Source organism: Salminus brasiliensis, chromosome 13 (assembly GCF_030463535.1).
Source record: "Salminus brasiliensis chromosome 13, fSalBra1.hap2, whole genome shotgun sequence".
Classification (NCBI taxonomy): Eukaryota; Metazoa; Chordata; class Actinopteri; order Characiformes; family Bryconidae; genus Salminus; species Salminus brasiliensis.
The window spans coordinates 34,357,868-34,374,431 of NC_132890.1; the positions used below are offsets into that span (position 1 = coordinate 34,357,868).

The 16,564-nt window shown below is 43.1% G+C and overlaps 1 protein-coding gene across 5 annotated transcripts in view; it reads right to left on the minus strand.

The window, feature by feature from the left end:
- Positions 1–1,483: 1,483 nt before the first annotated feature.
- The window catches only part of kirrel3b (kirre like nephrin family adhesion molecule 3b), a 286,358-nt gene continuing 271,277 nt past the window's right edge, over positions 1,484–16,564 (minus strand). For all 5 annotated transcript variants that reach the window (XM_072694719.1, XM_072694717.1, XM_072694716.1 and 2 more), the window contains exon 16: positions 1,484–11,549. In XM_072694719.1, the coding sequence (XP_072550820.1) occupies positions 11,067–11,549 (483 nt within the window). In that variant the 3' untranslated portion in view covers positions 1,484–11,066. The remainder of the gene's footprint in view (positions 11,550–16,564) is intronic.

Below are 16,564 nucleotides of genomic sequence, written 5' to 3' on the forward strand. Positions count from 1 at the left end.
CACTCAGGTTTGTGGACGGTGGAGTAGATGGGCGCTAGCGTTTCAGGGTGCTCCCGTGTCTGTGTTACCTTCTGTCTCTTCTTTTAATTAGGCTGTAATAGTCAGACCTGCTGGAGTCGTCAGACACACTCTGATACTGCTTAACATTCTCTGCTCTCCATAAAATCTTTTCAGAACTAACTCTTTCTTTTTAACTTCTCCGAGTAAATGGCCACCCAGCCTGACCTGCTGGAAGATTGCCCGCTGAGGTCCTCTTTACCTGCGTCAGACCAGCTGCCACCTACCAGTCTGACCAGCAGGCTCCCCACCCACCACCATCCATACCAGACCAGCGGCACACCCTCCTACCACTGCTACCTGTTTAAGGACCATGTTAAAACCTAAATGGACTCTTAACTATCTGCCACTATTAATATCACCACTATTAACTATCTACACCATGATTATTTTATTATGATTATGATCAGAGCAGTTCAACAGTATGGATGGTTTGGTAATTTTCAATAATGTTTAAATAGTTCTGATTAGAGGAGGATGGGTTGGGTCCCCCTTGTGAGTCTTGGTTCCTCCCAAGGTTTCTTCCTCCAGCTCTGAGGGAGTTTTTCCTTCCCACTGTCGCCATTGGCTGCTCACTGGGGGTCTTGGATTCTTCATGTCTTCTTATGTTATTTCTTTTATGTTTCTGTCTTTTACTAATTATGTAAAGCTGCTTTGTGACAACAACAGTTGTAAAAAGCTATACAAATAAAAACTTTTTTTATGTAACATGAGGCACAATATCTGTCTGGAAATTGCGAAGATGCCTATCCAGATGGAAATAAAATGATGGGAGCAGTGCTGAGTTCAGTGATTGTACACAAATATGAATCGGGATACGCAGCATTACACAGTTTTGGTGAGCCCAGTCCTCCGCGCTTTACCAGAGTTGCATAGTGCAGTTAGCAGCGTGCTGAGGCCTGTATTGTGTAGCAGCAACAGTAGAGCCTCTGTTCTTTCTCTTTCAGGTCCCAAGCTGTTATTTGAGGAAAAACTCATATAAATTATGTATTTGAAGGGAATTAAATAACATCTACCGCGCTTCCTTTCATCTTTCATATCTGTCAAAGACCTTTCCCCTTCCATTTTTGGTCTTTAAAAGAGCTCCCACGAAGAATACAGACTCAGGGTTCTCTATCAGATTTTCAGACTGTCTATGTGTGTGTGTGTGTGTTTGTGTGTCTGAGTGTTTGAGAAGGTTCAATGCACACCTCCTTTTATTCTCTCTCCTGCTGCATGTAGTCCTTTCTCAAGTTCATCTTTGCTGTAATAGAATTTAGAAATTGAACAGATGGCGAGGTTGAAGTAAGCCTTCAGATTAGCAGCACCGTCAGCCATAAACGGCCGCTCGGACTTTCACTCGGAGATAAACACAAGCACATGCGCAACCCACCAAAACCCACCCACCCGCCTACAGCCCGCAATAATGACGTCCATCAACAGTTGCTCGTTTCAATCGTTTTCATTTTTTTTCTTTCCCAAATATACAGAGTAAAAGCATCATAGGATCACAGACCATTACAGGGAAAATACATCTCATTTTATACATTGTTTTACTTCATGGATACAGAGAAACCACTGCGTGAAAAGTAGTGGTTAACCCCTGATTATTTAACCCCAAGGACATGTACTGTATATAACTTTTGAACCGCTAGATATTCATTGTTTGCGACTTCAGTGTATACACCATTTGCGCTACGGTAGCATGTTATTGAACGATTAACGAGATATTGATTTGTGGAGGAAAAAAGAGAACCCAAAAAAGAAAATAAAGAAAGAAAGAAAGAAAAGAAAGAAAAAACATAGAACATAGAAAAACATAGAAAGTGCTTGTGGCATTTACAGTGTGGCTGGCGTGATCGTAAAATTTATTGTACAGGAACAAGGCCAGGACTGGGCACTCTCGACACCTAAATATAGGCCTCTGGGACCTGGCAACTTATGAACACCAACAGCATCCGTTTTCTGGTCATGATTTTCTGTGTATATTTATATATCTTTATAGATTTTTCAGAGAAAAAGAAAAAAATGGGTTTGGCGGAGCACAACTCACTGATGCAATATGGCCATTGGGTACGGAAATAATTAGAAGCCTAACCTTTGCCTTTCTCTCTCTTCCTCTCTCTCTCTCTCTCTCTCTCTCTCTCTCTTGTTCAGCCATTGGTTCATCATGAACAAACAGTGTGACTGTATAAAGTAGACATATCGCTACCATTTCGTCAGCCAGCCTCCTCTGCGCCTGAGCTGAATTATCAGGGGAGGAACTGATGGGCCATAAAGAGTCAGTAGCCTTTACCCTCATTGTAATTATCTTTGTTTCCTAAAAGCATCAAAATTAAGATTATCACAATTAGTAGAGAAGGAGAGAAGAAAGAAACGGTGGCTCTACAATTTAGCAATCGTCTGTTTGACCCGCTGAGGGGCTCAGCAGATTAATGCGCGAATGCCACTATGGTTCGGGGAGGGGGGTTCGCAAGTTTGAATCCTGAGCCATACCGCTGTGCCATCAGCAACTGGAGTCTAATAGAGCACAACTGGCCATGCTCACTCCAGGTGGGTAGATGGTGCTCTCTCTCCTCATCACTCTTAAAGTGACATTGGGTGGTACAGGTGTCAAGCGTTAGCTGGTGTGGTGGAGCTGGGGACCAGGTGCTGTCGGCAGCCTCTTTTCGAGGCTGGCTTCGCAAGTATTGAAGAAGACAAGCGTAAAGTCCTTTTTACCCTAGCGCTAGGGGGCGCTATGAAGGGTTGGGTTCATCGGAAGTACCAAACTGGATGGAAAAAGGAGCAAATTTGAACAAACAAATAAATAAATAAGGAAATAAAAAGAAGGATCTTTGTGTTCAGATTCTTTCAGGAAACCCAGCTCCTACCAGTCTGAGAGCTTTTGCCCATCGCATAAGAAAACCGCAAATCACTGAAATAATAACTTCATAACAGACAAGGGGCACACATCATCTAAAATGCAATTTTTCCTCGCTTGAGTTTGACTCAGTATGTAAACATTGTTGCAGTTTCGAAACGTAACATCCGCAGCTGCAGTCATATATGGAAAACCGCCATTTTCAAATTCCTTGCTTTTGTGATTTCACAAAAACCAACATATTTATATACAGTAGGTATTAGCCTATTCATTCCCCAGTAGTTTCGCCCCACCCATTCACACTAAAGTTATGAGGAGTGTTTCAGTCTGGACTGCTTTTTAAACTAATACAGGGCAGCCACCCAGAGCAGAGGTAACTTACATATGTCTTAAAGGCACAGTAACAAAAAACAGCCTGTTGGATAAAGAGGGCTTTGAAGAAAAGCCAAGTAAAATGAACACTGGGGAACAATAGGGAATCAGAGAAACACAGAGAAAATACCAGTGAAAACTCAGATACTGGTACTTCAACATCTGTTAGTGTATCTTAAAGTAGCATCCAACTAGTATTTCATATGTTTTGTCATGTTATGTGATATTCTATAGTGCAGCATTGTGTCCCTCAGCCTCATCAGCTTGACAGAATTCACATTTCTGGCTCAGTTTTGTCCTTCAGTGTTTTCTTACAATACTCAGAATGCGTTGTGCCAGTGTACACTATATGGACAGAAGTATTGGGACATCGTTTATCGTTTCTTCTTGGATCAAGGGTATTAAAAAGAGTTGATCCTGCTTTTGCTGGAGTAACTGTCTCTACTGTCCAGGGAAGAAGGCTTAGTGCTTAGGTGTTAGTGAGGTCAGGATGTTCTCCACCTCATCCCTCCTTCAACTCCCAGACTGCCAAGTCCCAGAGAGAACACAACTCCACTGCTCCACAGCTCAATGCTTAGGGGGGCGTTATACCCCTCTAGTCCACACTTGGCATTAGGAAGGGTGCCAATAGATTCATGCTTATCTGCTCCAGGGTATTCTATTCTATTGGCGATACTTTTCTACATGGACTAGACAAGCTGTGTGTATGTGTGTGCATTTGCACATCTGTATAAGCAATGGTTGCAACCTAAAGCAGCTGAATGCATTCATTAGAAGTGGCGTCCACAAGTTTTGGACATATGGGGTATCATATGACCATTAGATTTGAGGCTTCCTCAGGTTGCTTACTGCAGGTAGTGGAAATAAACTCCCAACCCAATGTATTCACCCCAGAGTACATGCTGGTTTCTAAAAGTTCCTCCAAATTTCCAGATACATCATCAGTAGGTTGGTTTATCCAGGTCTTTAACCCAGAAAATATCTCCAGACACTATTTTGGCATGGCTGTAAGGGGCAGGTAAGTTTACAGTAATTGCCAAAGTGCCCCTATAAGCATTTTCGAAAGCTGTTCTGGCGGTGCTTTGTAATGTGAATGACGACTGAGGGTTTCAAAAGGAGGACAAAACGGGAAAAGGAGGTTTAGGAGGTTTGTACAGCAGCAACAATGTGACCGCTCAGCGCCAGACATGGGCTGAGTCTCCTGCCCAACAGGACAGAGGGCTTGGAACCTGCAGGCATTGTGTGATAAGCAAAGTATATACACACAACTCCGTAATCCGATGCGTCTGTTCCGCTACAGACCCCAAGCCTTGGTGCTTGTGGTGTACGTATGTGTGTATGTAGGCCGAGCTGGGAGGCCTGGACAGCTTTGGGCTTTTGAGACAGCTTTGAGAACATGAGGAGATCTTAAATGGAAGGGATTTTTTTGTACAGGTCCCTGTGGAGCGCATAAACTGCTCCATATGGTGATATTTGCTGTCACATGCTGTTGTGCTGTCGTAACTACAGCCAAGGGAATTAAAGTGATGTGTATGGACAGTGCGTGGTGGCTTTGAGAATGGAGGTGCACAGCAATTCATAAATGGCTCCGGCTGTCACAACAGGATTGTGGCCCTGTCCATGACTACCTCTCGAGTTTAGCGAGTGGCGGTGTTAAGCTGAATTATGTTCATGCTATTCTGGCTGAACATCGATTATCGATTCATATCTTCATAGCTTTTATTTCAGTTATTCAGTTTTTCTGTGTTGATCGAGATGCAGAAGCCTCCCAGCACATCTACTTCTTTGAGAATACACTCTTAAAAATAAAGGTTCTCCACCTTTCAATTGGAAAGACCCTTAAACCCTTAAAAGGTTCCTTGCACATAACACAACTCTTTATGCAACAAAAAGTGGCTATTCTATGGCATCACTTAAAGAACCAGTAGCAGCTTTATTGTTAAGAGTGTATGTGTGCAAGTCCAGAAAGTTCAAATTCTCCACAGAATTTTGGCCCAACAAGCTGGACAGCTCTAGTTAGCTCAAACTAGAGCTGTTCAAGCCATTGGAACACAATCCTGGGGAGGTTTTTACTTTCTGGGCCTGAATTTGGTGCCTCTGGTGCTGGACGACTGTAGCTGATGTGGAACGCTTTTCAGTTGTGATCTTGAACAAACTGCAGGATTCTACAGTTTAGTCATACATATGAGCCTGAGCTATAGCACCTCATGGTTACAAATATGTTATGGTTATGTCTAGGGGAAAACTGCTCTTTCTTGACTTAATTTCTTCTTATTCTTTGTCAGCATTTCCAAGGGTTGGTCTCCATGGATTAAAATGGGTTTACACCTATTGACCAAGCGCACCCTGATGCCAGAACTTCAAGATGACCTGGTTTCAAACAATCCAAATCCTGGTTTCTACGATAACTGGTCAATAACTGGACTGAGTGAGATCAGAATCTTCAGATGACCTCCTAGTTCATGGAACCATTTAATTCTGGGAAGTTCATTTCAGGAAGTTCTCCAGTAGCTGGTCAGTAACTGGGCCAAGTGCACAGTGACTTTAAAACCTCCAGATGACCTCCTGCTTCAATGAAACCTGAATCCCGATTTCAGGAAGATCTTTAATAACTGTTAAATGCTTGGAACAAGTGCACAGTGACACCAGAAACTCGGGATGACCTCCTGGTTTCACAGAACCCGAATCCTGATTTCGGGAAGTTCTCCAAAATCTGGCCTTCAGTGCCACAACTTTTCAATCAAAATGTAAAAAACGTGAAGTTCTGGCTGATTATTGAGGGAAGGACACTTGAAATTTCAAAGGTCTTTATCTCGGCCAAAACAGGAGGTCTCTTTTTCTCGAAAAGTCTGGCCACTCAAAGTGCGCTTATCTTCTCTTATGACACAGCATTCACCGCTTTGGTGTTCTGGCAAGCTAACGTAGTGTTTGAGTTATGTCTGTGAGGTCTCAGAAATCAACCCAGCGTACCCAGTTCTCAGCTAAGCTAAGGCAATTCTGACTGAAAACACTGCAGATTTAGAGGAAAGCAATAAATAGCAAAAGAAAAGGGAAGGGGGGAAAAAAGAGCGATTGTCTATACAAGTGTCAGTGGCATGAAATTTCGTTTTTGCCCTTTAATATCCGAAGCGACTAAAGAACAAAAGAAAATAACAGCAAAGTTATATACAGATTGCATTAGGGATTTATGTACAGTGCATGGAGCATGCTGAGCTGTATTATCAGCATTGAAACAGGCCTTGTTGTGTTTAAGCCTCACAGTGGGCACCAATCTCTTTGTAAAATTAGACTCATCCACTTGCACTCATGTATGAAGCCCACTGAAATGTTGCGAACACAATGGCACGGAAAGTGCTCACAGCGTCCGCTGACTCATTTGTCATGCCAGTTGTGCTCCGACTTAGGTGAAGGAGAGGGTTGAGACTGTTGTGTTCGCTGTCATTATCAAGATGTTTGACCGACCGGCAGCTTGACCAACAGCTTTCCTTAGCCAATCCGACATACGCAACGCTTGATTAGACTCCTAGGGTAATTCCTAAGATCCTTATGAAGTAACTGTGGAATAATTAAGTAGGGGAAACATGGAAAACATTCAAGAATGGGCTCAAGAACAAGAGAACTGTTTATGTGTTTGGCGAGTTTTGATAAGCACTAAGATGGTGCAAATGTCATAGGGTTTGAGAGAGGTGGCCGCTCTGCTTAATGCAGACTCAGGCTTCATCTTAAGCCAAGAAAATGTGACAAAGAAGAAGGTTGGGAAATTTGAAATGAGCATTAAATGCCACACATATGACAAGATGAGTCTTGACCTTCTTGCGATGTCTCAGTCGAGATTTGAGAAGACTGGGCATCTTGCCACCTGTATAATTATAGTGAAACACTGAGATCGGAGTCTTCCCTTTGAGAGAGATGCACGGAGGTTTTTAGGACCTTTCCAACCAGTCTAAATACGTGTTTATGCTTCAGTTGATATACACACTTTTTTAAAACCCAATTTTCACCCAAGAACTCCTCCTATCACATGTAATGCTCCTGACACTGGGAGGGTGAAGACTGACACATGCCTCCTCCAACACATGTGCAAACAGCCACCGCCACTGATGCAACGTCACTGGGCAGCCAACTCGCTCTGAGGAAATCACCGGGTACTCAGATCCGATGCATCAGATAGTAGAGAGTAAGATGCTTGGGGGCATTTATTTCACTGAGAGAGTGAGCCAATGACCTATCCAGAGAAAGCAAGGGGCCAGAGCCCCTGCTGCCCCTCCTTCAACACATGTGCAAACAGCCACCGCCACTGATGCAACGTCACTGGGCAGCCAACTCGCTCTGAGGAAATCACCGGGTACTCAGATCCGATGCATCAGCTAGTAGAGAGTAAGATAATGGCAGACAGCATGACCCAGGATTTAAACCATCAATCCTCTCGTGTCATAGTGGCAGCTTCTTATTCCACTGGACCACCCAGATTCTCCATTCTTTTCACCCCTTATGCTCTTTGACTTTCATTACTAATCAGTAACTACACTATTATAATAAGACACTCTTATAATAAAGGTGCTACAAAAGGTTCTTTAAGCGATGCCATAGAAAAAACACTTGTGGTTCCATAAAGAAACTTTTAGTTTTAGTAGAAAAAGGAGTGTGAAGATCCTTTACATGAAAAGTGGTTCTTCACAGAACCAAATGGGGATCCTCTATGGCATTGCTCAAAGAACCTTTTGTAGCATCTTTGTTTAGCCTTATTTAAGTGTAGCCTTAAGTGAGTGTACATCCAAAGCAATGCAAAGTGACTGAGTTGTTCCCAAGTTATAACAGTGGGGGGAAACTGAGGAGTTTAGGAGGTTGAAGAACCATCCACTGAAAGGTTCTTCAGGAAACCAAAAGTCGTTCTACTACGGCACTGCTCTAAAGTAAAATAAACTGTCTTTGGCACCTTTGTTGTTAAGAGTGTTTCCCATCCATTTCCACCAACAATCAGAGCATCAGTGTTACACTGCTAATCATCACCTAGCTCAAGACTGTTAAGAGCTGGAACACAACCAAACTGAGAACCTAGAAGTGCAATAGCAATAGTGTTGTATCTTACATCTAACTATGAAATTAGATTGGCGTTGCATTGCCAGGATATCCTTTCAGCTAGGAAAAACAATTGCCCAACTGCAAGGTTTGAGAAAACTCACAAAAACTCAATAGCTGGATTCAATATCTGATGAGAACGTTGTCAGGACAGAGGGACTGAGATCATTAGGAATGTGGCATATGTTAAAAGATTCAATGAAAAAGTCTAATGATTTACTGTAAGATTCTGCCATAAGGACTTCATAATACTACTCACAAGACATCCATGACCCTTCTAGAGTCTTAATGGAAGCCTTAATGGAAGAACGCACAGTCTTGCTGAGAGACTAAAATTGCTAAAATACCTTGTCAATATTTTTCTAAAAGTGGAACATCAAAAAAGTGGGATTTTTGCCAGTATTGCCTCTTTATTCTTCTTTCACATGGCTTGATATCGAACTGTCCTCTTTAGCTTTCTGGGCATTCTACAGCTCCGGAAGCTTTATATAAAAAAAACCCCAACAACCTCAAAACACCTCAAAGCTTTATGATAATTAGGCCCAAAGCCTAGACATGTTTGGGCTTCCTGTTGACAGCAAAGCTATGTGTCATTATCTAAGTCCACAGAATACATAGCCTATTTATGGCATTGTGAATGCTTTACATAAGACGCTTATGGGGAGGTGTCAACACATGCTTCTGTGGTGAACTTTTCCTGTAGGCTTGCGCAAGAGCATCATTTTGCAGCTAATCTCAGCGCAGACGCGAGTTCAGCCGCCTGCCAGAAAAGCTGAAATCCAGCCTCCCATGTGGACCTTATCCTTATCTGGTGTCCCCGACTTTGCCTTATCGAGCGCAGGGACTGCTTAAATTGCTCCTGCCCGCAGCCTCTGAGGCACAACAGTGTAGCAAATACATATACATATCCCGTAGATGAGACTCTAATCTTACAGAACGGTGCCCACTTCACTTCTTTTCCTGCATCTGGCATGCGGCATGCATTCACGTATCTCCCTCTGTTTTTCCAGTAGCTAGTTGTTGTTCTCCCTGTTGGTCCGGACTATGGCCGTTGTTTGTACAGTGGGTCCACACAAGTGCCATCAGTAGTAACTTTTAAGTGCCTTTTAAACTAAAATGACCAAAAAAAGAAGAAGCAAATATAATACAACCATGTTGAGCATGAAATCAACGAGCCAGTATCATGTGTCGGAATTCCACATCTCGCGATGCAGACAGTTCACTTAAAACAGTGAGTAGACATGCTGCAGTACAGTCCAACGGCTGTAGTACACAATGAAGCAAAACCGTACATCTTCCGTCCGCCCAGCTGTCAGTCAGGGGCCGTCTGCAGGGACCGCTTTAGCCGCCGTAAACAATCCGCTTCCAGTGTAAACAATGTGGCTTTGCAGTAAGACTTAAAAAAACCACACAAGAAAAGATACTGAGCATTTGTAGCATTGACCCAAGTGAAACCCAAGTGTGTGTGTGACCCATGGTGTCACTAGTTTGTAAGCGGTTGTTTATAGCCTTTGCAAAACATTGGAACAAGACAGAAGAGTGTTATTTTCAGTGATTCTGACACTTCGCCCAGCGTCGGAGCATTATCTTTACAAATACAGCAGTGAGAGTAACAATAATAATAATAATAATAATAATAATAATAAAAACATCTCTTTATCCACACTTACAACGGAAACGTCTGCGCATTTGAAATCGTCCCACTCAAGGCAAAGTAGAAAAGAGGAAATCATCCATTCGTCTTCCAGTGTAAGTCCTTATTAAAGTCGGTGAAATCAAACGACCGAGTTGAAAGAGGGACAAAAAAAAAAAAGAATGTTGGAATTGAGAAAAGGGTGGAAATAAAGAGAGAATGAATAATGTACAGTGATATTCTTTTATCTCTGAATGGCAAGCTCTGAACGCACAAAACCATTTTGCAGACGAGATCTCTGCAACCCCTTATCGGAGGAGCCCGAGAGGGCTGGGATCCAACTATACTGACTGACAGTGATTAAGTCTGTGGGCAAACTCTTTTTGTTTTTTTTTTGTTTCTTTTTTTGTACAAGTTGTATTCCATCTACACAGAAGTAAGTGCGGTAGCTGTGGGAAAAGGGGGGAAAGGAGAGGTACCGACAAATCATACAGATTCACTGAGACAGCTCCGCTGTACAAGAGAGTACAAGAGAGGCCATTGTCTTTTTAAAGCTGCCAATGGCATTGTGGTCTATAGAACATGGCAGCAGTGTAGACTTCATCAGCTCCATTCCTGCTGATGTCAGCGTCCTGACATCACATGCACTTCTGTCCTACTTTGCAACTCTGTAGGGGAAGCAAGTGGTCAAGTGGTCAAGGAACAGCAACACCTACAGCTGAGGAGCCTCCTTTTCAGTTTAGGGTAGCCTACACTGTCTACGTTGATGGACATTACTTCAGTGAGGTACACCCACATTTTGAGGGTTGCAGGTTTTCATGACCCAAGTTGTTTCAGGAATTAACCAGAATGGGGTGTCAGGAAGTCTTGCCCCAAGTAGGGCTATAATAACGGTAAGGCTTTTAAAGCTGGAAATACAGTACACCGACAACTCAGACAAGGTTCTTATGACGAAGCCATCCTTTGAAGGTAGAAATGAAAGAAAGAGAAGGAAAAAGAAAAACAAAGGAAAGGTCATGTGCTTGATCTGGTTCCTGACATTTTTTGTCCCGCATCGTGTCCCCCGTCCACCAGGTGGCAGCGTCACACGTGCGTCTGCATCCGCTTCTGCAGGGGCCGCGTGAGGTCCGAGTTTTGTGAGGACGACTGTGAGTAGTGCGAGGACGAGGAGGCCGAGGCCTTGCTGTCCTTGTCGAACTGCACGTAGCCGTCCTGCTTGCCGTAGCTGCTGGCACTGCTGTCGCACTGTGCCTCCAGGAAGGAGCTGGAGTCGCTCAGTGAGCCACGCTGGAACTCACGCTCACACAGCTCGATGGAGCTGCTGCCCATGCCAAGCACGAAGCGCTGCCCATAGTCGTAGAGGCGGTTGGGCCCGGCACCCAGCGTTGAGTAGATGTTGGTGAAGGACATGCCTGTGGGGACCCGCTGTTTACCGATTGTGTTGCCGCCTGTGTTGGTTGCATCCCGCCGCAGTTCTGCTGCATTCTGGTTGCTGGCTAGCGTGATGGTGGGGGTGCCATGGTGTTCCTTGAAGGTGTTCACGCTGTAGTAGCCATTAGTGGGATCCTTGATGAAAACAAGAAAGAAGAGGCAAGAAACATAAATATTAAAAGGGTGTTGTCTATGACAGTGGTGCTCAACTCTGGACCTCTAGTCCTCAACTGTGGTCCAATTTTTGGTCCTGGATTTTGTCATCACTAGTCAGTACAACACTGGGTGACCAACCCTGGTCCCTGGCCCCAACCCTGGTCCTTGGTTACCCCTTTTAGTGTTTAATCTCTGCCTCTAACACACCTTATGGAGCTAATCCCATTAACCAACCCTTCCTGAGTTCACGTCATCATGCTGCAGGGCAGCGGTACCCCTTAGATCAGGGCTCACCGATCTTATCATAAAGGGCGTAGTGGTGTGGTGGCAGGTATTTCCATCCATTCAAGTGAAAGCACACCTTATTCTACTTGTTTACTTGGTTGGTCTCAGTCTTAAACTGATGATTGGGAACTGAGCTCCTGCCTGATTGGAATGGAAACCAGCACCTGCACTAGCCATGTGGGTGACCTCTGCTTTGGACTGTGACCCTGCCTGATATGGCCTTGCACCTATGCACTGTACACCAGCCTTACCCTTCACACTTAACACATCCTCAAAGGTGAACTTGCAGCTGTCATAGATTAAGAGCCTATAAGCAAGCAGACAACTGAGGGAGAGCAAACACTGAGGTCCTTTACAATAGGAGCAAAAAAAAGATCTGACCGAAAAATCTCAATCCACACTAATTAAGCAAACCTCAATGATTTGTGCCCAGACAGTGCAAGCAAATGCAACAGTTGTCTGTTAGTCTGCATGCTTTCGGCTTTAATTGGACTGGAAATCATCCCCTTCTAAATACAGCATGAAAAGGCATAATCAAAGCACGGCGGAAGTAGATGGAAGTCGTTGCCGTGGCACTGACGGTTGCAGCGCGGTTGCTAAGAAGCTGGGCGGTGGCGAAGAACGTGGAAGCCATTGTGAGTGCACATCAGGGGCCGGAGCCCGTGGGAGAGAAAATAATCACTCCCGGATGACTTTTCCATGACAACCTGAGGAAAGCGTCGGCAGGCATAGCTTTAGCAGGGGTGGCGCGACAGTGCGAGAGTGTACATGTGTGTACGCATCTGCTCTGCATCTCTGCTGTTCAGTCCTTTGTTCTCAGAGCTACTTCCTCACATATGTACACACACATCAGGAGAAATGCCCATGAGAAATGAGCAAAAACACTATAGAAGCCCCTGGGACTGCATGATGAAGGCAACAGCAGGCCTGATGCTAATCCATAAATTGTAGGAATTATCAGTGGAGAAGCCTTCTGTAATTCATACAGCATCCTGGTTTAGCATGTGTAGAGAGAAATACTCAACGTCCAGTTTATTAGATATTATTACTACCATGTACTTTTGCTCATTGGCCACTATTGGGAATAGCCTTTCAATCCAGCTACGTCCAGCATTTGGAGTTACGAACAGATCTAAGGGCAGTTCTGTAAGTTTGGTAACACTTTACATTAACGTCAGCCACTTTATTTCATTATTATTTAATTGTTATTATACAACACACTACACCTACAGGAGCTTTTATGAGGTCCCATTCTAGATCCTCAGGCATTCATTTGGATGCAGACCCTCCTTGGCAACTCCAGCAGCAGGTCTGGAGCCCTGCAGTTATTGAGTCAGCAGTAGTGTTGCTGGTCACTCAAACAAGACCAGCCAAGAGTGACTACATGGCAGTTGTTCCCAACCCTGGTCCTAGAGGACACCCTGCCCTACACATATTAGAGTTACCCTGCTTTCAACATACCTGATTTGCCTCATTAACAAGCTCAGGGCAGGGGCAGGGAACCTGGGATGGAAACCACTGCTCCATGACCACAAATTAAAGGCTAGAGCAGAGATGCAGAACTAAGGACCAGCCCGGTTTGGTGATAGCTCTGCTCTAGTACAGCAACTACATTTGGAAATCTCCTAGTGAGTTATCTCTGGTGTGCTTGGGCAGGAAAATCTGTCCAGGAACTGTCCAGGAATCAGACCTTCCAGAACTCCAGAACTTGCTTCTAACGTGGCCACTGAGTATTTTTAAAGCTGTTAAATAGCAATATGACAAAATGGTATTACTCGATCAGCAGCGAAAAAATAGTGGCTGTATTTTCAAGGTGATTATGATCACATTCAGCGTTATAACATAGTCTAGCCTTTAGTAGACTCTGGTCATATAAATAAGGTAATCAGTCAGCTCCAGTCACACACCATCTATCGTGATGAGGCTTTTTCTGTGCCCCATAAACTCCATTGAAAAAAAGTTTGTCTGGTAATGTGAAAAGTTCTCGCTCAGGAGAAATGATGGGCACTATTTCCCTTGAGTGGTCATGCAGCAACTAAATGGAATTTATCTCGCTTAGGCATTGTTGACTGGGCACATCCAAATTGGCACACTTTCTCGCTTTATATCTCATCTCCTGACATGCTCTTTCAGAGCAAGTGATCAACGCATTACGGCTCCTAATGAGAAATGATTGGCTTCGGGTGAGTACATTTGCTTCGACAAAAAAGAGGAGGAAAAAATACTCTTCTCTAAGTGACTTAATGACAAACTGTGGGAACCCTCATTAGAAAACTGCAATCCACCTTGGCTTTGGCATAAGAGACGAATACAATAACAAATTAACCACTTTACACTTCAGCACAAATCTGACATTACCCATTTCCTAGTTTATCTAAATGTTTTTTTTAAGAGATTAGAAATAGATTAGAAAAATACCAACAGTGCTTGAGTTAGGCTTGAACGCTATAACAGTAATACTGTTTACCGAGGTATTGAAAAATGTTGCATCTCAAAATGAGGAAGGGATTTCAATATTATGATGTGTCTGATGTGTCAAATTTCTGCCTTGTGTCTAGTATACGACTAGTATATGACCAAATAAGCAAATTCCCCTCATGCACATTTACAAGAGACACATTTTGGGGGCTCTGTAGGTGATGCCATGCTCTGAAAACAGGTGGGAAAAAAATAGGCCCACTGTAGTTGCAAGTTTTGCATTGTTAAGTTTGACTAAAAGCCAGACCCAGGAAACCTGGACGATCCAGTCTGCTAAATGTGCCTAAAAAAATAGTTGTGAACACTCCCAAGACCATTGACTCGACTCAACTATGAGGCTTTATCCTCTAAACAGGTGTGATTTGAGTCTCAGTTAGCTAGAACATGGCCTGTGCTGTGTGTTGAGCCTGGTAGCTAACGTATCAAAGCCTAGACAGCTGGCTACGAGTCCAAACACAGCAGAGCCGGCCTCTCATTTTGTCTTTCTGCTTCTCCCAACACCAGTGGCTCGACTCAACAGGGTTTTAGGGTCAACACTCATGTTGGTAGCTTAGCAGTTAGTCAACAGAAGAAGCTGCACTGGGCCATCTGATACTTGGTGAAGCTGTAGCCGAGCTAGTTAAGCATAGGCTAGCTTAGCGAGTGGGCCACAGATCCAAAACCACAGGAAAAAGTCGCTTGATCATTGGTCACCAGTCGCTCAAGTCATTATCGTCTAGATGCTGATTAGTGGGGTTTCAGTCAAATAGGCTTGAATTAGTTCTGTGGTGAACAGACTGTTATCCTGCTAGATAGGTGAATGCTAACCAGCTTCTCTCTCCTCATTCAAAGCAGTTCAACATTTGTAATGGTCAGATTGACAGCTGAACATTTATTGAATGATTGATTTTAAACTGCAGTGTTTACTCTGTCACCTTGCAAGCATTTTCCACTTTTAAAATAAGGCAGGAGGAGACTGTACGGAAGCCATGTAAACATACCCCCCCTAAACGGTAATACAGTATACTGCAGTATTATTTGAGAAAAATGTGGAGACTACCCAACCCTAACCCTGTCCTCAGACCTGGCTTGGACACTATATTATTTGTTCTTGGACTTGTCTTGGCCGTTAATCAGATGTTCTGATTTTCACCCCCAAGTTCATTGTTCATCTTGTCTTGACTCAAGAGTAGCTCTCATTTGGGTATATTCTTGCCTTCTCCCCTTTAGACTTACTCTTGACTGTGCCTCAATCATAGATTCACACTTCTCTTGGACTCAACAAATGTGGTCTTGACCACAACCTTAACGTAGTTCTATGTTCTACTGGAATGAAATTTCGGTTTATGACAGTGGAAGTGCTTTACATGCTCGTGTATATTTTTGAACCCAAGACATCCTGCAAACGAAGAGTGAATGTGTGCCATTTCCAAATCTGAAGGGTGCATATTTTCATTTTATAATAATAAATAATTAAAAAAGAAAATCTGACAAAATCTACAACATTGCTTGTCCCCAGAGGAAGCTGTAAGAGCTGAGAGATGGCTTTCGATTTAGAACCAATTGCTAAATGTGGGCTTAAAGGAGAAAATGGCCTTAACTGCATTATCAATACCCTTGGTGACAATGATGGATTCCCTAGTCTAGATGTGAATAAACCAGATGTGGAAGTTAACAGAAGAGCAGGGGATCCTAGGAACAGCTTGGTGAGAAATCAAATTTACACAATTTTACCAAAATCCAACGTGAGTGGTTGAGCGGCCAAGACATGCTTTTGCCTCAATAATTAAATTAATACTGCATTCTTTTATTCAGTTATTTTAATTTACTACTGTTGAACTTTATCATCTCTGTCAAAACTCTATGCTGTTGACTGTGCTTCATCAGTAAAGTTTATTATTATCACTACACACTTTCCTCAAAGCATAACGCTCAATCAGGTTTGCTTTGAAGTACAAACTGCTAACCGACCTGTCTACAATCTGATGCAATACTGGATTTATCATAAAGTATCAATACATCTGATACTGACAGCTCTTTTTGAAGATCAATCCTTACTCAAAAAAATACTGTATTTGTAAACAGTAAACTGAATACTTATATTTTAATAATAAATGTATGTTTATTTTTGAATAATTTTTGAATGATAATGCATTTTATTTAGGAGTTTGATGATGGAAAATGATTATAGTAAATAAAATGTTTTTACTGTAGGAATCTCAAAGAAGGATTTTAAAAGCAATAGTGTTGAT